General features: G+C 32.4%; 1 protein-coding gene across 4 annotated transcripts in view; it reads right to left on the reverse strand.

The window, feature by feature from the left end:
- LOC134716087 (insulin-degrading enzyme-like) overlaps positions 1-21236 on the reverse strand; it is a 52178-nt gene that overhangs the window by 20494 nt on the left and 10448 nt on the right. For 2 of the 4 annotated variants that reach the window (XM_063578839.1, XM_063578838.1), the window contains exons 4-18: positions 20862-20888; positions 20228-20331; positions 18774-18943; positions 13015-13137; positions 12423-12535; positions 12033-12122; positions 11041-11113; positions 10308-10400; positions 9875-9966; positions 9156-9236; positions 8806-8909; positions 6816-6918; positions 5156-5254; positions 3957-4063; positions 3161-3305 (exon numbers count right to left, since the gene is read on the reverse strand). In XM_063578839.1, coding sequence (XP_063434909.1) covers positions 3161-3305; positions 3957-4063; positions 5156-5254; positions 6816-6918; positions 8806-8909; positions 9156-9236; positions 9875-9966; positions 10308-10400; positions 11041-11113; positions 12033-12122; positions 12423-12535; positions 13015-13137; positions 18774-18943; positions 20228-20331; positions 20862-20888 — 1524 coding nt within the window. Of the gene's footprint in view, positions 1-3160; positions 3306-3956; positions 4064-5155; positions 5255-6815; positions 6919-8805; positions 8910-9155; positions 9237-9874; positions 9967-10307; positions 10401-11040; positions 11114-12032; positions 12123-12422; positions 12536-13014; positions 13138-18773; positions 18944-19395; positions 19429-19499; positions 19530-20227; positions 20332-20861; positions 20889-21236 lie in introns of those variants that run through there. The other 2 variants (XM_063578843.1, XM_063578842.1) reach the window with 2 other exon arrangements.

The following is a 21236-nucleotide window of genomic DNA, read 5'->3' on the forward strand; positions in this document are numbered from 1 at the left end:
AAACCCTCCCCCTAATCTGGGACAGTGGTATAACATTACAACATAAAAACGAACTGTAAAAATCAGTTGAAAAGACTTAACTCATCAGATGGATACAAATACAAGTGGATGTGGCTGGGTACTTGTACATCCCAACAACAAAAAGACACAAGGTACATATCTGAGAGTTCTCAGAGTTAACTGACAGCTAGTTCAAAGCCACTATAAACAAATAAAAAAATCTTGCATCTAAGACGTAAAGCAATGATGCTATTATACTAATCTAGACGGCGGTAACACATCATGTTGGAGCATACTATATGTTGCAGCATCTAGCAGAGAATGCATGTTTCAGATACTTAATTAGCGGAAATGCAGGCATGTATTCTTTTGTCCCTTCATCATGTATCAAGCTGGTATTGATGATTGTTGAAAAAAAGGTGAATAATAATAATTATGATAGCTGCTAGTTTATTTTATATTTTTTGTTTTACATTCTATGGCCTATTTCTTCTGGCCCTCATACTTTTTCCATATTCTAATTTTGTTCTCGACCATACTTAAGTTAATATATCTTTCCATTTTAGATGTAACGGTTCATATTTAGTTGATACAATTATAGTGAAAAGTTCATTTAATATTTTTGCTCTGTCATGGTCGTTTTCTGCCAGTACTTAGACCTGATTTAGTCTTAAGTGGCATACTTTGAGAGAGTTTTTTTTTATCTGACCTGGTCCTGTTACGTGGGCTTTTCTCGTCACTTGGTGTTCGTCGTCCGATTACGTTCTTGTTAACTTTAATAAAATTTCTCAGTCCCTGAAACTACTAGGCCAATTGTCTTTAAGAGAGTCGCCTGATAGTTTTGGTTAAAATTTGCAACAATTATCATTGGTGTATTCAGTTAAAAACTGTGTTGGCCATCGATAACCATGAAAGTCAACCAAGATAGCAGACATGGTTTGAATTAAAACACAGGGATGAAATGCAAGTGCTGTCCATTTAGAATTGCTATGAATAACGAAAACTTGATGTGAAAAACATGTCTAAACTAACATTGGACTCGAACTTCTTTTAAAATGAGGTTTACTATGTGTATTGCTTCATATGTGTTTCTTTTTTCTACATTGGCTAGAGGTAAATGGGGAAGGTTGGGATCTCACAAAACATGTTTAACCCCGCCGCATTTTTGGGCCTGTCCCGACGAGCCTCTGGCCTTTGTAAGTCCCGTATATATTTTTGAATTTAATCTCATTTATATGTTTTGGAGTTTAGTGTGAAGCTAATTTTTACCGAACAAGTACAATTTTATTTAGCGGCCAACTGATACATCTGGGTGTGCGGGATTTGCTCGCTGCGTTGAAGTCCATTCATGTCAAAACGGTCAAATGACTTCTTATAAGAGTAAATTAATAGACTTTATATGACGAATTTTCTCACTTGTTCGCCTATTATATTTAAATATATGATAAATAGATAGATACTTTTAATAGCAAAAACTACCAGCAAGACAAGATCTATTGATTTTCATAGTTTTTTATTATCCTCCTTTAATTCTGTTTCTATAAAAATTTCTTCCTGTTTCTGTTCCGTTTTCCATTCCGTTTTCTGTTTCCGCCGTTTAAGAACACCCCTTTGTTTGGACTTGTTTGTTTGCTTTTTGGCTTTGAATGTTTGTCCCTAATATTTTATTAACTATGCATTTGAATTCAGATATCGCAGATCAAATTTATCCGTTCATAGTGTATTAACTTACATTTTTTTATTGAGTTAAGCCTGCCAATTAATATTTTATCGTGTGTTTTTCTATGTTGTGATGTTATGCTATTGTTTCAGAAAAAGAAAGAAAGTTTGGTACCATTAAAATGTGTGAGCCAAGGCTCCATGTTTAAGGCCGTACATTGACCTATAATGGTTTACTTTTTTTAAATTGTTATTTGGATGGAGAGTTGTCTCATTGACACTCACACCACATCTATATCCATAGCAAGACACTCATGTTGCATTTACTTCTAGTCAATATGGATGGTTTTGCTGTGTAACTACAAGGTAATAATTGAATGACAAAGAAATATTCACCTCTCAAGGTTTTATTAAAATAAAACAAGCGTGCCAACGTGGAAATGTCTTGCTTGCTTTACTAACCCAATGATTTTTTGTTGATAGTCCCAAACATAAAGTTTTACCACAAGTATCACATACACTTTAGATGACCAAAGAAAATGATGTCAAGATCAACCCAATAAACCAAACTAGAAGTACATGTACACATTGCAAAAATTCCATACATCAGTTGACTATTTCTTTTATCATACAAGATACAAACTAAACAGATGAAAACTTTATTTTGACAGATGAACCAGGAAAATAAGGTCAAGGTCAGATGAACCCTGCCAGTCAGTCATCTTACAATCTTAGAGGTTTCAGTCTTAAAGGCATTCACAAGGAGTTTTATTGTCACACAACTAGTAAAAGTATAGATCTCCCAGTCCCAAATCAAAGTGTGCTATAATATGTTCAACTATACATAATGCCAATAAATCCTACCACGTATGAAAGCTTTCTGTTATTCTCCTTTTTGTTATTTTTATACAGGTAGTAAAATGAAACTAAAATTAAAATAACAAAATATAAACATGTAAGTTATGCAAAATAAGCTAATGAACCATGACTGAAGGTACAGGTTAAAAAATCTCCATGTGAATGAGATATTCCAATGACCATTGAACTACCACTATTGGTTCCTCATCTTAGCGCAAACTCATACATGTAAACAAAGCTAAATTTTCAGTCATTAGACCTTTACTGAAAAGGCAGAATAATCTACATGGAAATTAAATGCACCAATTCTTATTCAACTGCATACTAAATATCATTGACCTACAACTTGAGGTACACCATAAACTAGACCTTATCACAAAATGGTTGACACCCCCCCCCCCCCCCCCCCCCCCCCCCCCCCTCCCCCAACCACCACTGCCAGAAACAGCATAAATATGTCGTGGGTTTTTAGTCCATCAGGGGACACAAAGTTGCCATTCAAATGGCCTCACCAGCAGTGAAATATAAGGGTTTATCACTGTCAGAGAATAATAGGGTTGTTCACCAATAGTGCCATTTAGACATAAATATTAGTTAGCCAATAGATTTATTACTGTGAGGTAGAATAACATAATTTACTCACGGACATTCCATATATGGTACATTCTAAGCCGTAATGTAGACCTGCTAACTCAGCATCGTAAGCATATTCATTTAAAGCATCTTTAAACAGGGATACAAACAAATACATCAGGTTACAGTTGACTGGATCTGATCGACCTAAAGAACTGTAATATAATAAACAACACAATATCTATTACTAATTCACTTTTATACAGTCCTTAAATTTTGGGATTCATTGTATAATAAAAACATAGTTTTAATAGAATGCTACATTACAACTATATTATGTAGTATTAGTGTATTTGAAGCTGACAAATCCAAAAGAAACAGAACTGCTTTTTCCTTCATAATAACTTTCCTTGTTTTTCATCCAATTTTGATTGATTGGATTTTTTCTTTTCTTGACCTTTCTGTTATAATGTCTATGGATTTTGTGTAACTTTTGCAATTCATAGTAAAAAAGGAAACTGTTTTTATCCTGCACCAGTTTCATCCTGTACTCATCCTTCATCTAACATAACTACAGGCCCATTTTAATCAGATAAAGAGGTTTGACTTCAGCATAGTTGAAATAGGTAACTCTATAAACTTAAATATCCTTTATTTAAAATTCTGTTAATGTATTGTAACAAGTATTAAATAACATTTGCTATTATGATTTTTAAAATGAAAATATGTGTTTTGCAGAAATTATTCTAGTGATTTTTTCTTGTTTAAGGAAGCCCATACCTACAGCACATCATGAAAACAATAGCATTGCCTTTAACGTCTCTATTTTTCTAACTATTTATTAAAGTAAATTTTTTAAAAATTACCTTATTAATTCAAAATTAATACAGGCTTTAGGTAATAGATAAGTATCGTCTTGTTTAAACCAAAGTTGTGTCATAGCACTGTCTTTTATAAGTTCTGGTAATGCAGCCTACAAAAAAAGATATTTCATAGTTAATGCATACATTAGAAATACATCTGCAATGTGGTTAGTTAATTTGTTTCCCTCATAAAAAGCAAAAACTTAATTTATTGCTTTCCAGATTTTTGTTTTCAAAGTAATTTATTAATATGGGTACGAAGTCCCCTATTACAGCAGAAAATTCAATAAAAAAAATTTCGGGAAAATCTCGGGAAAATTATCTGAATTTTTCATTGTACTAATGAACTCAAAATCGTTTAATTTTTTTTTGTCATGCTTTTGAATTTTCGGATCGGTGCAGAAATCTACTTCCGTTTCTGGTCTTGTTTACATGAGACTTTGAATAAAATGTACATTTCAGTATCAGTCTAAGAAAGGAACTAATACTAATTCATTTAAAAAAAATGTTTGTTATTAAAAAAACGTTACCTGATGACAGTGTTTCTTTGTTTACATTGAATATGACGTCATAACTTAAATAATGTCACAACTAAAATCCTTAACAAGAGAACCAAAATCGGAAATGTTACGGTATTACCCTTTCTCTTTTTAACATTGTTGATTTTAAAAAAAAATCATAGACTTCGTCCCCATTCGCAGGTAATTCCTGCCTCATATTAAATTTGAAAGCATACCACTATACAAATCAGTCCCATTAAGCTGTAACAATTTATATTAAAAATGATTTTTGGTTTTAAAATGGATCTATCTTTCTGCTACAGATCTGAATTCTCATAAAATAAAATAGTAAAATTGTTGATAATCAGCTTGCATACAATCAGTTATGTCCCCTAAATAACATACAAGTTCATACCACAAAACATATTTTCAGAGTATCCATCATGAACAAATCAGTTTTTTTACATCAAATAATATATGAATGTGAGATGACATATTGTAGTTCCATCAGATGTTACTTCTTTAGCTCATTCTGTTGATAGAGGTTGGACTTAAAAACACAGTGTTTGAGACCCAGGGGAGTCAATACGATTTTCTAAAAAGAATCATACTCTCATGTTACAAAGTCACAAAATAGTTTGAAATAACAATATGTACATTTGTTCTTTCTAGTATTGACTATTCTGTAGGAATATAACTTACTGGATCAACTTCCCTCGGTACCAATTCAAAATCTGTTGGTATAAAATCATTCTTTTCTGGTAATGTTAAGTTCTCATTTTCTCCACATTTACTCCACATCTACAAATAGTTAGCCATTATAGAGACAGTATTTATATAACAGAAATATAATGAGAAGTGAAATACACTTTGAAGGTTAACAAATCTTTATTCATTAATGTGTTCAGTGCTTATTCAGAAAGGTTCTCATATTCATAGTTTCTGAAAGATCATAAAATTTAAGGTGGTACCCAACACTTTCACCAATATTAATTTGGCTCTTTAATTTTCATAAAATTTTAACAATATATTTACTTTGACCTTTTAACAAAAATATAAAAATTTCAAATATTTTGAACCAACCGTTTTGTCAGTAAAATTACACTGGTTATATAGCAGTTTGACAAGCATCACTTTTGATCATTGAAAAGCTTAGTATTCCCTTTCCAACACAACGTAATTAAAACATTTAGCTGACTTTACAGAGTTATCTCCCTGTAGTGTTATGTACCACCTTAATTACATACATATTTATTATGTATCTTTACAATTCATTCAGCTTACTTGGAAAAACTTAAAACTTATAAAAACCAGGTGCTCCGCAGGGCGCAGCTTTATACAACCCCAGTGGTTGAACCATGAACAGTTGGGGCAAATTTGGTCACAATATTCAAGCTTGATTCTGTCTTAATTTGGATTGTGATCAAATTTTTGACAAAATATAGGTTTGTTTTTGTCACAAAATTGATGTGGTCAAAGATCTAACAAATCTATTGCACAATACTGTGCAATTGAAGATTTCTTCTTTGAAACTTTTCAAAATTCTAAATTTGAAAAAAAGGAAGCCCTTCAAAAAATGGTAAACAAAAAATCCCCCTCCCAACTTTTTGAAACCCCCTTGGAGCAATAACCCTTAAACTCAATCCCATGCTTTCCATTGCAGTATTGAACCTTGAAGTACAATTTCAGAGAGATCCATACACTTAAACACAAGTTATTGTCATGATTGTTTGGAAACTAGAAACATGCTTCTTTTTGGCCCTTTTTTGGCCCCTAATTCCTACATATTTTGGGCAATTAACCCAAAACTTAATCCCAGCCTCCCTTTTGTTATATGGTACATTGTGAAACAATTTCATACAATTTAACATATTAAGTTATTGTCTTGAAACTAGAAAAATGCTTGTTTTGACCCTTTTTTGGCCCTTAATTCCTAAACTTTGGCCCCATAACCCCTAAAATGAATCCAAACCTTCTACTTGTGGTTTTAAACATTGCGGTATGATTTCAGAGCAATTGAAATACTTCTAAACAAGTTATTATCCTGAAACTAGAAAAATGCTTGTTTTGGGCCCCTTTTGGGCCCCTAATTCCTAATTGGTTGGGACCATCATCCCCAAAATCAATCCTAACCTTCCTTTTGTAGTATTGAACCTTCTAAAAAAAAATTATGAAGATCTATTCACTTAAACTAAAGTTATTATCCGGAAACCAATGTGTCTTCGGACGACGACGCAGACGACGACATCATACCATTATACGATCCAAAAATTTTTTTGGGGTCGTATAATAAAAACCTGATGAGCCTAAAGGAGTAGATAATCCTTGCTCATTCAAGGCTTGGTATAAATAAAACATTTACCTGTATTTTAGAGTCTTGGATGTCTTCAACACTATAATCTGTACCATACCATTTTTCTTTGATGTTAGTTTTATCTTCAAACTTCTTACTTACTACAAAGATCCTGAAAGTGATATGTTTTCAACTTCAATTCTGCCTTGAACTCAAAGATCTATCCATAACATTTAAAAAAAAAATAAAAAAATCCAAAAACCTCAAATGCAGAATATAATTAAGATAACAGAATTATTTAACACTTGGTTTTTATTAAATATCAGATTGGAATCCTGATAACAGTTGCCTAGTTATAAAAAAAGTCTTAGATAAATGGGTAATTTTTCCATGGGAGACAGATGATGCCCCCCTTGTATATCACATTAAGTTATAAAGGAAAATAACCGAAGAACAGTAAAAAAGAAGCTTCCCAAATATGTACTTGATCTGAGTTTATTGGTAATAAGTATTGTGTATATGTTCCAGACCATATGAGTATTTGGACCGTACGCGTACGGTCCGGACAGTATACATATACTCGTACAGTCCGACTATACGCGTACGGTTGGACCGTATGAGTATAAGCGTACGGTCTGGTACGAGCTGACATACATGTTATTTTATCATATGGGTAATTAATTAAATTGATACAAGCATTTATTATACTAGTGATTTTTAGTTTAACAAATTGTTATTGATAATTTATTACAATTAGATAAAATGAACAAACGAACAATTGAAATTAAGTATTTGTTTAATTGTAAATCTGAATTCTATTTTGGTACTATCGCCCAAGGTGACACAATTCAGGAAACGTAATATTTTTTACATTTTCATGATGCAGTTAATGCATGTTCCTTTGCATTTGGATTTTGTGGTAAAGTTGCTAAATATTCTAAAACAATTGAACTCCCACATTATATTTACTTCCGATATCTTCAATTTCAGTGTTCATAATACAATTAATGTAGTACTGATCGACATGCTTAATGATTAACATATCTAATTAACGTAAATTAGAAAAAGTTAAAATATAAAGTATTTGTTTCAATTACAATTGAACTTTTTTATATTAATTTGATAGTTAAGTTATGTTGATCTGCTATATGCATTTGTATCTAATAAACCTGACCATCTTTTTTAATAGTAGTCAGACCGTACACGTACGGTCGGACCGTATGAGTATATTGAAAAAGGACGCATACAGTCCAGACCGTACGCGTACGGTCCAAATACTCATACGGTCTGGAACATATACATCTCAAAACATTTTGTTGAGGCAAACTTTAGTGAGAGAACATAAACTTAAAATTCAGCAACTTTTCCCTTTGTAAATGATCATAACTCTGGAACAGTTAAAGTGACACCACAAAAATTCAAACTTCATCTGTGTTTTGTGGCAATAAGCATTGTGTATAAGTTTCCTAACATTTGGTTGAGGTAAACTACAGTTAGAGAATGGAAAACCAAAAATTCAGCAAGTTTTATGATTATACAGGGGCATAACTCAAGAACAGTATAAGTGACACCACCCAATTTCAAATTTGATATATATTACCAGGTCAGAAACATTGTGTAAAAGTTTCATAACATTTGGTTGTGGCACCATCTTTAAAGGGGTATAACTCTAGACCAGTTGATGTGCAGCCACCAAAATTTAAACTTGATCTGTGTTTTGTGGTAATAAGCATTGTGTATGAGTTACATATTATTTAGTTGAGGCAAACTAGAGCTAGAGAATGAAACCAACTTTGGGACTTACAGACATGCCTACAAATGGACAAAGGTAAAACTCAACATGGTTGACTGTGTGCACATTTTCAGAATGAAGCACATACAAATTTTACTTTGGTCAACCCTTTTACACACCAATAAATTTACAAAATGAAGCATTCAATTCTTAATTTAGAGCACATCTGGGGGTTTTCAGCTTTTGTAGTCTATTCATGCATTGGGAGGTCTGAACCTTAAACATATCTTAAACTAAAGTCACCTTAGACCCAGAGTGCAATCTTACCTCATTCTATCAGGCTGAAGTTTGTCCAATACCATTGTGACCAAATCAGGTTGGAATTCTGACATTAAGTATGGTCCACTTAACACTTCAGATAAACTGTATTTCTGAAGAAAAAAATCAGATTTTATTCAGGGACGGTGTGGTAAGCATATCTTTTGATACCTTTACCTGAAATGCACATTGTAGATAGGTTTTTCCATACGTATACCAAAAACATTTATCGTTTTTACATTTCTTTTCCCTATCTTAAAGTTTTTTCTACAAATAATGAAAGGCTGTTTTTAAAACAATACAATATATATGAATTACTTGTTTGTCTCTAAAATGTACGAATAAGGAGATTAACTTACATGTATAAGGCCAGCAACTTGTGTTGTGTAGTTTCTTGGCTTTTCCTTTCCTTTGAATCTAAATGTCATTGCACTCAAATCCTTAAATAGAAAATAAGGTCAATAATTCTGTATATCAGAAATCCTTAAATTGGTGACGCCATAAACTGTATAAAAATGAAAAGGTATGATTGACTGGCTGAATTTGGTGATGTTGGAAATGGCATTTATCTAATATTTTGTTTATTCAATCTGCAACTTTTATAGATTTGGAGAAAAAAAAAATGTAAAATCACAAAAATACTGAACTCAGGCCCATACATGTTGTGATTACTTTTGTTGTTTGGCTGCTGTCTCAATTACATACTCCACATCACCTTTCATTTACTGTTTCATTTTGAGAGAATGTACTTTCTTTAGAAATGATTTTTTTTTTATTAAATAAACACAATTTCTTCAACATTGATAATCAACAACTGTCATTGCTTATTTTAAAAGTACCCTGTTTGTGTCAACTGGAGTGTGTGAGGTTATACAGAGCAGGTTTTGATATAGACTCAATACACAGAACAGAAAACTGCATTCTAAATAATTCCCCTGTGTTCTATATTGATTCCATTGACTGTTGATCCCTTACCTTACCAAATATCCATGGTTTAGGGCATTCCCTCTTCAACATGTCAAAGTACTGATGTCATCAATGTGTTTTATATTGGTTATATCATTGGTTGATGCCTTACCTTACATTCATCAAATATCCATTGTTTAGGGCCTTCTCTTTTCAACATGTTAAAGTACTGATATGTCAAAGTTATGATGTCATCAATATGTTCTGTAACATACAAAGGGAAATAACTATGAAACAAATGAAACACAGCTGAAATCTAAATTGTTGTTGAAATAACAAATATTATTCAAAATTAAAAGTTATTTAGTTTTTCTATTCTAAAGTAGATAAGACAAAAGTGTCTGTACTTTATTTTCAGCATTAACATTAGACAGTTCAAATCATAAGAGTTTACTTTTTTTAGACATAGAATCTATTATATTGTAAATATTCTTCTAATGTTAAGATTTCATCCATTCTTTTTAATGTTAGTAATTTATTTCCATGTTGTTAATGGTTGCCTTTTTCATATTTTCCAAAAAATAATTGTCACATTCTATAATTACCTTGTCCTTCTTCAGTTAGATCAACATCAACCTTAAAGAACATAAATCCTTTGGCTCCTGGTGACTGACCTCCACATAAGGTATTTACCCAACCTATAAAAGACAATTATTTATACAATTTACATAGTCTATTCCAATAATTTTGTTTTTCTGATAAACATGTGCATTCCTATGACTAAATAAACACACTCACTGGACATACATAATTGCTGGTCATCAGTATACTCCATTTATCCAAAAACTACTTCTACACACAAATCATTACAGTCTAACAATTCACTGTAATGAATAGACTTAAAGAATTTTACTGATATTTCAATGTAAGATTCTCATAAAATACATGTGTTTCCTGTTTCCAGTTCCACTCAAACTTCTTTAGTTTATGCTCAAAACACAAAAAGGGTAAACCATTTTGAATGTTTTGGTCAATTCAGATTTTTATCTTTTAGTGGTTTTTAAGATGTAACTTGCATTTACCCTTATGTTCTGATTTTTAGTACAGATCTGCATGATGGTTGGTATATGGGATCAACAGACACATTTTTTCAAATTAAATATCCCAATGATAATTGTGGCCAAGTAGGGTTAAATTTGGTTAAAAATTATGGATGAAGGAAAACACATGACAGGTGATGGGAAAAGCTTTCATTGTACTTTGGTCCAGGTATTTATTTGCAGTCTTCTTTTGTTACGAGACCATACAGCATGTTTAGTAAATGAAATTAATACTGACCTCTGTTTTTAAGTTCAGACAACAGACTTCCTTTTCCTTCATGGCCTACTAAATGCCCTAGATAATGACCTGGCTGTAATAAATGTAGAAAAAAGTCATGTATAATATGACGTTATTTTTTTTTAAAGTTGATGTTTTTTTAAATTATTTAACATTTCACAGCGGTTTTATACTTTTACTTTAATCATCACTTATTTTTATTTACTATGTATTTACATTGTATAACAGATCACATTCATTGTGTGTAAATTTGTGTAACTCAGTTTTTTTTATTGAGTTAAGTCATTCCAATTGAAATTTGTTAGTGTGCCTTTTAATGTTGTGATGTTATACAATTTTTACAGAAAAGGGAGAAGGTTTGGTACCATTAAAACGTTTAATCCCGCTGTAATTGTTTGCACCTGTCCTAAGTCAGGAATCTGATGTTCTGTGGTTGTCGTCTGTTAATGTGGTTCATACACGTTTTTCGTTTTAATATAGATTAGACCGTTTTGTTTTCCTGTTTGAAAAGTTTTACACTAGTAATTTTTTGAAACTTTTATAGCTTGCTGTTCGATGTATGCCAAAGCTCCATGATGAAGGCCGTACTTTGACCTATAATGGTTTACTTTTATAAATTGTTACTAGAATGAAGATTTGTCTCATTGGCACTCATACCACATCTTTCTATATCTATGTACACAAATTTGAAAGAAAAAACCAAGAAAGAAAACATTTCAGAATAAGAAATTAAAACAAAATGTGTGTCTGTCAAGAGAACATTTAAAAAGTAAAAAAACAGCGAAGATGAAGCATGTCTTTTATCAAAGTGCTTATTTATTTAGAGATGCACCACTTACTTATCAATAAAAAGTTTTTTAAAGTCCTTTGAAAATAATAGAAAAATTCTTTTGTGTAAACATAAAAGAAATTAAAAGAATAATACTCACTCTCTATACAATCTCAACTTTTTACATTTTTTATCTTAACAAATATTCAATATTGATACTTACATTACATTTAAAATAAGGATGTAGATCCATGATAGGCCATGACATGGAGAGATTCCTTACATCTTTCACTGGAACTGTATAGGCTATTTTCTATCAACAGAAGAAGTCAAATACATTGAATCTATTTGAATGTTAACACTTTAAAATCCAGGTGGTTTTTTTTTTAATTTAATTATTAATTGGCTAAGATGCAGCTTAAGATTTCAATTTTTTTAATGAGGCTGTTGTTTTTCTTTATATGACAAAATAACACACAATTAATTCTATCTTATTGAATTTGCCAACCCCATGTATATTGTATTAAGTCACTATCACATTGTGTAAGTAATAAATTTAATAAATTTCTAGAATTAATTAAATTGATCATCTTTTCATAGATATAAAACATACCTTCATTTGTGCTGGACCGACTGGATGATCCTTCCATTCAGGAACAACAACGTTCATGTTTTCTACATTAGCTATCAGGGGAACTACCATTTCTGTTAATTCTTCAATTGATTCTAAAAAACATAACATTAATTCAATTTCAAATATACAAAAATGTCAATTTAACAATTTTGAAATTGTAAACAAATCAAAATTTAAGCCTGTCAAACATTGATTCATAATTAAAAAAATAATGGACATTTTAGGGGAAATCTACAAGGGTGTCTTTCAAATTCTCAATTATTTTTTTTAATTGACAGTATGCTAAATAAATATGAATTGAAAGAATTTGAATTGCTTGAGCCAAAACTTTAAAAGAATATTTATGTCTGATATACCAAATTTAAAATATATAGTTCCCACCATACTTTTATGTGATTTTCTGTTTTAGCTTCTTTAATTATTATGTTAAAAGCAGCAACCTTTCATTAATTCCATAGTTCATGTGATAGACATTGCAGGTCACAACTTTTTCACATAGAGAAAAGATTTTTCAAACTGTAAAAAGTAATGATTTTACTATATTGAACTCTTTTTGTATAATTTGACTGACCTTTTCCAAGTACACAAAGTCCCATGATATTTGAGGAATAATATCCATCATGAAATTTCAGCAAAGCATCCCGTACATTTACACCATTAGATTTTGGAATGGTGTCAAGAGTGTCCTTATTACCTGAAAAAAATACCATTAAAAACCACACTTAAAATAAGTTAAGCTTTTTAAATAATAGAAGAATGTGTTCATGAACCACAGATGTCCCCACTTGTAAACATGTAAGAGTCGCTGTACTAATTTAAACCCATGCATAATGTTTTATTTTCATTGAAATTGAAGGACATCTATTTTTGTATGTTGAGTGTGCAAAACATCAATTTGACCATTTCCCATTTGTAAAGGACTGAACACAATTTTATATCATATATATTTTTACTTACCAGTCAAGGAATATACATAAGGATTATCTCCCTTACAACGTTCTCATAACTCGCAACACCTGGATGATTTCAAACATCTATCTAACATTGATCATCCGGGTGAATGCCTCCTCAGTTTATCTTTCGGCGGCAACAAAATAAGACGTTCTCACTTTGAGACTTTCTATAATAGTCTTGTCGTTGCAAATTTTTATTTATGTACGTTTAATATTATCGTCCGCTCATATTGGACGATGGCTGAAGAATATATACACTCACTGACTTACGCAAATGCTGAAAATTTAGATTCAGATAGTGCAGGTGAAACGCCAACGGGTGATTTTCTCGTGAAAAAAATGGCGAGGACAACAAAAGACGCTTCTTCAAAGAAAAAGAAACGTGTGTCAAAGACGGCTGAACTTGAGAATAAGTTAAACAGTATGGAAGACAGGTTTGATAAGAAAATGGATATGTTATTTGCTGTTATGAACAAGTCATGTGCTACTATAGGTAGTTCGACTGTTGCACAGGTTTCTCAATCTGGTGGTTTAGCCACGCAGAGAGAACAAAGTTCGGATAACGTCCCAAGTACAGGGGAGCGTAGACCGGTAATTTCTTTGAATGCAAATCTTGATGAGGACTTGGGAAGTCCTAGAATTATCAGAAATATTGATTTTGACAATAGGTCAGAAATTTCTCTTCATATAGACAGTCGTGAAAAGGCTGATTTACTTGGTTTATGTTCATCAGAGGATGAATATTCTCGTGGCCTCAGTAGTCCTGTTTATTCTCAGGCTGGCAATAAATCTAGAAATGTTGAAAGATTTAGTCAATATCTACAAACTCAACCTACTATTAGTAACAATGTTGAAAGTCAGTCAAATCAGAGACAAACAAGTAACATTGATAATAATAACAATAAAACTGTAGACAAGCAGTCAGATAATTTAAATTTATTGTCTAAACTTTTCAAGGAAGATATTCCTTCAGAATCTTCTGATAATTCTGGTGGCTTGATCATTGATGAGGCACAGGTTAGAATTCTAGAACGTTCCTGGAGAACTAAAAATCCAGAGAAACTTACAGCTTATAAAGATGAATACCGTAGTTGTTTTCCGGTTAATGATAAATCTAAAAGCTTTTTACAAGTACCCAGTTTGGATGATTTATTAGAACCAATGATAAGAACTGTTCATGGTACAAATAGTGTTAAGTCATGGGACAAACATAAGCAGTTGGTTACTCAACCTTTAAAACAGATAGAGAATCTAGCCTATCAAGGGCAGGTGGCTTCACGTATGGGTATTATATCAGTGTTGTATATACAACAAACATTAGGAACCTTATTAGAGAGGGTTGAAAATGAAAATGTTAGTGATGAAACTTGTCAAATGGTGAAGGACTTGTTTGCAATTTCGACAAAGTCTCTTGATCAGGTTGGACGCACAGGTGCGTTTAACCATATGATACGCAGGAAAGCTGCAGCTACTGAGTCTGGTTTAAATAACTTGAAAGATATACAGACTAAAGTTTTGTATTTACCTCTTTCGAATGAAGGTGTATTTGGTAAAGGTTTGGAAGACAAACTTGAGAAACGTAAAGAACAACGTGAGCAACTAGACGATCTGTTACCAGAGTATAAGAACAATAATAAGAGAAAGTTTGAATCTACTCAGGTGCGTCAAGATTGGCAAAATAAAGCTCCTAGATATAGTTCTAACAATAGTTATACTCATGTTAATTATAACAATGATAATTCAGCTGATAAACGTTCAGGTTTTAGTTATAATAAATCTTCTGTGAGATCTGCTCCTAGGAAGTTCCAGAAAGACAATAAAGCTGATGACTTTGGGAAAAAAGATGAAGAAAAGAAAACAGGTAGCAACTGGAATTCTTTTCGGATCCCAAAGAAAAACAGTAGCTGACTCAGAGTTAAAGGTAATAATTTATCAGAATCAGGCCGAGATACCAGTTGGGGGTCGTCTAAGATTTTTTTCGAGACAATTGGTAAAAAATAACAGACGATCAATGTCAATAATAGCAGAGGGTTCTAGAAATGCCATTTTGGACAGGCATACGGAAAACCTCTGTGTCTTTAAAAGACTCGGATATTTTAATCCAAGAAATAAAGACTATTATAGGAAAAGATGCTATAGAACCTGTTCGCCAGCAAGATGCAGCAACAGGTTTCTACAGTACATTTTTTTTTTTTTTTTTTTTTTTCTAGTCCCCAAAAAGAACGGGACAATGAGACCAGTAATAAATCTCATACCCCTCAACAGGTATCTCAAGAAATACATTTCAAAATGGACACTCTCCTAAATTCACTAGGTTTTCTCATCAACAGAGAAAAATCAAGTCTAGTGCCAATTCAAAACTTGATATACTTAGGGGGGCAGTTTCATTTGGACAAGGGACTTGTTTGCCCAACTCAGGAAAGAATAGACAAATTGAATATGGCAATACTAGTTCTTTCATCAGGGAATGCAGTGTCAGCATTTCACTTCCTACAATTACTAGGCATAATGACATCTTGCATAGAGTTAATTCCGAATGCACGCTTGTTCATGAGACCGGTTCAACTACATTTCCTCTCATTTTGGAGACCAAGTTGTCAGGATCTTTCCATAAAGATACCAGTTACACCACATCTGAAATCACATCTCAGTTGGTGGAAAGATTCAGCAAACACGCTGAGAGGCCAATATTTTCAACTGGCTCAAACTTCTGTAACCATAACGACAGATGCTTTGAAAACCGGGTATGGGGGTTTTATGAACAATCAAATTTTTCAAAGGAAATGGTCAGAAATGCAGAGCAAGAAACATATAAATTCCCTAGAATTGGAAGCAGTGTTTTTAACGTTGAAACACTTCCTAAATCAGTTAAAAGGTCAATATGTTCTGATAAGATCGGACAATACCACAGTGGTCCAATATATAAACAAACAAGGGGGGACGAAATCGCCCACTTTTTGCTACCAAACATGGGATTTATGGAATCTTGCAATTCAAAACAATATTCGAATGAAGGCTGCTCATATAACAGGGAAATTGAACATTTTAGCAGACCAACTCAGTCGAACCAAAATTCAACATACAGAATGGTCTCTGAACAAACTTGTGGTTCAGAATCTATTTCAAATTTGGGGAACTCCTCTCATAGATTTATTTGCCTCAATAGACAATCGTCAGACAGAAATTTTTTGTTCATGGATCCCACATCAGAAAGCCTTAGCTCTGGATGCTTTGACAATTTCATGGGAGAGAATGTACGCCTATGCTTATCCCCCAATTTATCTGATCCCAAAAGTCTTGCACAACTTTTCAAGCTGACTGCATGGCTTCTATCAACGAACGGTTTACAACAGAAGGCTTTTCTAAAGGGGTTAGAGAGTTACTCTCCGCCTCATGGCGAAAAGGTACTCAAAAAGATTACTACTCAAAATTCAGAAGGTTCAATAGCTGGTGTAGTACAAGGAAAATTGATCCCTATAAAATATCTTTAAGTCAGATTGCTGATTTTTTATCGTATTTATTTGATAGTGGTTTGCAATACAGAACAATTGCAAGGTATCGCTCAATGTTGTCCACGGTATTACCTCCAATAGATAATTTCCAAATTGGATAACATCCTAAAATAATTAGATTGATTAAAGGTGTTTTCAATACAAGACCTCCAGTTGCAAAACTATTACCTGAATGGGATTTGCACGTAGTATTAAGAATGTTAGAAAATAGTCCTTTTGACAATGTTAAACAAATGACTTTAAAAGATTTGACTTTAAAAACTGTATTCTTAACTGTCATTACTACTTTCAGGAGATGTAGCGATCTGCAGGCACTAAGAACGGATGAAGGCTCCATGAGAATACAGACTAAAGGAATTACGTTTATAGACATGGCCTAGCCAAACAGGATAGGGAGAAACATTTTGGAGCAAAAATTTTCATACCTACATACACTGAGAATACCTTTTTAGATCCACGGAAAAGTCTGTTGCAATATTTAGATAAAACAAAATCGTTGCGTAAAAAATTACAACAGGACCAAAGAGTGAAATTATTTTTTAGCTTTATGTGAACCTCACAATTCAGTTACCTCTCAGACAATTTCACATTGGATTGTTCAAATTATTAAACAGGCTTATTCTGATTCTGAATATCCAGGGAAAGGGAAAATACATGCGCATTCTACAAGAGCTATTGACCCAACTTGGGCATTCTTTAAAGGAGCATCTATCAATTCGATCTTAGAATCTGCAGATTGGAGTTCAGAATCTACCTTTAGTAGATTTTATTTGCGTGAATTAGATGTAAATGTGTTACAGAAAATAGACTAAGTTGATATTTTCGGCGAGTTGCACAGTATGTTTTTGTTATTCATTAAAATGTTAGTGGTGGAAGCATTTTAAATGGTGGAAGTATTTTGTATGTTTTTAAATATGAACATGAACTACATTTCAACTTATGATGAAGTTTGAAATGACAAAGAATCACAGAGAAGTTTTTCTGTTATTAGATGTGTACATGTGTTGTAGAAAGTCTCTTCAGGTGAGATAATTTATTTATAACACTCCTCCTAAGGTTCAGACTGCTTTGAAATCAGTAGTAATCCTTATGTATATTCCTTGACTGGTAAGTAAAAATATATATGATATAAAATTGAGAATTTGTTATCAAGTTCTAATTTTATGAATTATTTTTACTTACCAGTCAAGGCTCCCACCACCTCCCCAGTTATAAATAATTTTCGGTAAAAGGGAATATTTTGTTCCCGCCGATAAACTGAGGAGGCATTCACCCGGATGATCAATGTTAGATAGATGTTTGAAATCATCCAGGTGTTGCGAGTTATGAGAACGTTGTAAGGGAGATAATCCTTATGTATATTCCTTGACTGGTAAGTAATAATAATTCATAAAATTAGAACTTGATAACAAATTCTCAAATATGTTGAATGTGATGCCTCATATCTGTACTTGATCAGTGTTTCCTGGTAATGAGCATTGTGCAATGAAAATTTGGTTGTGGCAAACTAAAGGTAGAGTGCTGAAACAGTTAGTGAACTGCATATATATGCTGTAGATTTTTTCTAAGTCTAAATCTAAGAAACTATATAAATTGATCATATTCTTTCTAAATTATATTAAAGGATTTTCTTCCTATTTAAAATAAGAATAAGAATACTTTATTAATCCAATTATGGACCCTTGCAAGTTTTAAATTTCATACAATGATTTGTGTTATAACAATGAAATAATAAAATGAAATACATGACAATAGAACACTGAACAGTTATGCACATGCACATGGAATAGAAAGTAATATGGGAGACAATCAATAAATAATGGCACAATTGATTAATTAGATCTGAAAATAATTTTTAATTTTACCTGTTCCAAATTTAGAATAATCATGTGAAGGATCTGTCAGGGTTTTCTCTAACTGGTGAATTCTCCAAGGATCACTCTGTAAATTTTTATCATTTTCAGAGTTGACTGCATTAACCTCCCTGTCTGTTGCAGTCTCCGTAAACAAAGGGCACAGAAAGAACTGTGAAAACCTGGAAAGTAGTAGGAGATAGTGAGTAGATAATAAATGATACCTGAAACCCAAGAATGGATTGAAATCAAATCCTAAAAAAATAGTGTTTATATTAATTTAATGTTACCACATAAATCAGTACCTCAGTAACAAAATCTTAAACAAAAAATCCAGAACTTATAATTAGTTTACCAGGAATGAACAAAAATTCAGTGCCTACCTACTGGTAAAATGTTCTGGTGATATGTCAAATGTAAACCTACCTGTCTAAAGCTACAGGTAAATGTTCTGGTGATATGTCAAATGTAAATCTACCTGTCTAAAGCTACAGGTAAATGTTCTGGTGATATGTCAAATGTAAACCTACCTGTCTAAAGCTACAGGTAAATGTTCTGGTGATATGTCAAATGTAAACCTACCTGTCTAAAGCTACAGGTAAATGTTCAGGTGATATGTCAAATGAAAACCTACCTGTCTAAAGCTCCAGGTAAATGTTCTGGTGATATGTCAAATGTAAACCTACCTGTCTAAAGCTACAGGTAAATGTTCAGGTGATATGTCAAATGTAAACCTACCTATCTAAAGCTCCAGGTAAATGTTCTGGTGATATGTCAAATGTAAACCTACCTGTCTAATGCTCCAGGTAAATGTTCTAGTGATATGGCAAATGAAATCCTACCTGTCTAATGCTCCAGGTATATGTTCAGGTGATATGTCAAATGTAAACCTACCTATCTAAAGCTTCAGGTATATGTTCTGGTGATATGTCAAATGAAAGCCTACCTATCTAAAGCTCCAGGTCAATGTTCAGGTGATATGTCAAATGTAAACCTACCTATCTAAAGCTCCAGGTAAATGTTCTGGTGATATGTCAAATGTAAACCTACCAATCTAAATCTCCAGGTAAATTTTTTGGTGATTTGTCAAATGAAAGCCTACCTATCTAAAGATCCAAGTAAATGTTCTGGTGATATGTCAAATGTAAACCTACCTATCTAAAGCTCCAGGTAAATGTTCTAGTGATATGTCAAATTTAAACCTACATGTCTAAAGCTCCAGGTAAATGTTCTAGTGATATGTCAAATGTAAACCTACCAATCTAAATCTCCAGGTAAATTTTTTGGTGATTTGTCAAATGTAAAGCTACCTATCTGAAGCTCCAGGTAAATGTTCTGGTGATATGTCAAATGTTAATCTACCTATATAAAGCTACAGGTAAATGTTCAGCTGATATGTCAAATTATAACCTACCTGTCTAAAGCTACTGGTAAATGTTCTTGTGATGTGTCAAATGTAAACCTACCTGTCTAAAGCTCCAGGTAAATGTTCTGGTGATATGTCAAAATAAAAGTTGGTATGTTCTCCTGAAGTGTAGGCATTAGAACTTCCTCCATGTTCACTAAGGAACTACAACAGAGAAAATTCATATACAACAATTATTGATATTTCATTGACATGAGAAGTCATACATTAACACACAATAACAAAAAGAATACATTTTTTGTATTTGTCACTCTGACTTTAGACTTGTACCAATTACAAGACAGAAAGCCAAAAAAATCTTTCTTCAAAATTTTATCTTGAAAAAAAAACCAAGAAGTGGTCAGAACTAAATTTATGAATGCTTATTCTATTTTTATTAAACAATTAGAAAATGTCTATATGTCTTATTCTAATTTTTATTAATATTCAAAAATAAAATTTATTCACAATGGATACAACAGACTTTCTGTACTGGATGACTGGATTATACATATTTAATATATTCAATATGGTATAATTGCTGATGAGACAACTTTCCACCAGAGACAAAATATTAATGTATTGCCTGGCCCTTCAACCAAGTCCTAGAAGTTATACGTCCATGAACAGCCCTCAACCTAGTCTACATACAAAAATGACAAGTGGTTCGTTTAAAATATTTGTATCAAACTTACCTTACTGTATTCATTCTCCTGTTCATACTGAAACAGAAGAAAACGGTAAATCATATCAAATTCAACACTTTTAAACAAATCAATGAACTAAACAATACACCTTGTAAGAAAACAAACATGAAATGAAATTCTTTTTAACTGTCATTCAGGTGGAGGATTATAGGATCAGGTTTAATCCATCATTTTGTATATAAGGAAGTGCTTGTACCAAGTCAGGAATATGACAGTTGCTTTCCATTTATTTGTTGTGTTTTAGCTTTTGAATTTGCCTTTTGATTAATGACTTTCTGTTTTTAATTTTCCTTTTTTCCAAAAATATAATTTGACAATTCATTATAATACTTACATAGTACATTTATGTATGCATCTGACATA

Source organism: Mytilus trossulus, chromosome 4 (assembly GCF_036588685.1).
Source record: "Mytilus trossulus isolate FHL-02 chromosome 4, PNRI_Mtr1.1.1.hap1, whole genome shotgun sequence".
Taxonomy (NCBI): Eukaryota; Metazoa; Mollusca; class Bivalvia; order Mytilida; family Mytilidae; genus Mytilus; species Mytilus trossulus.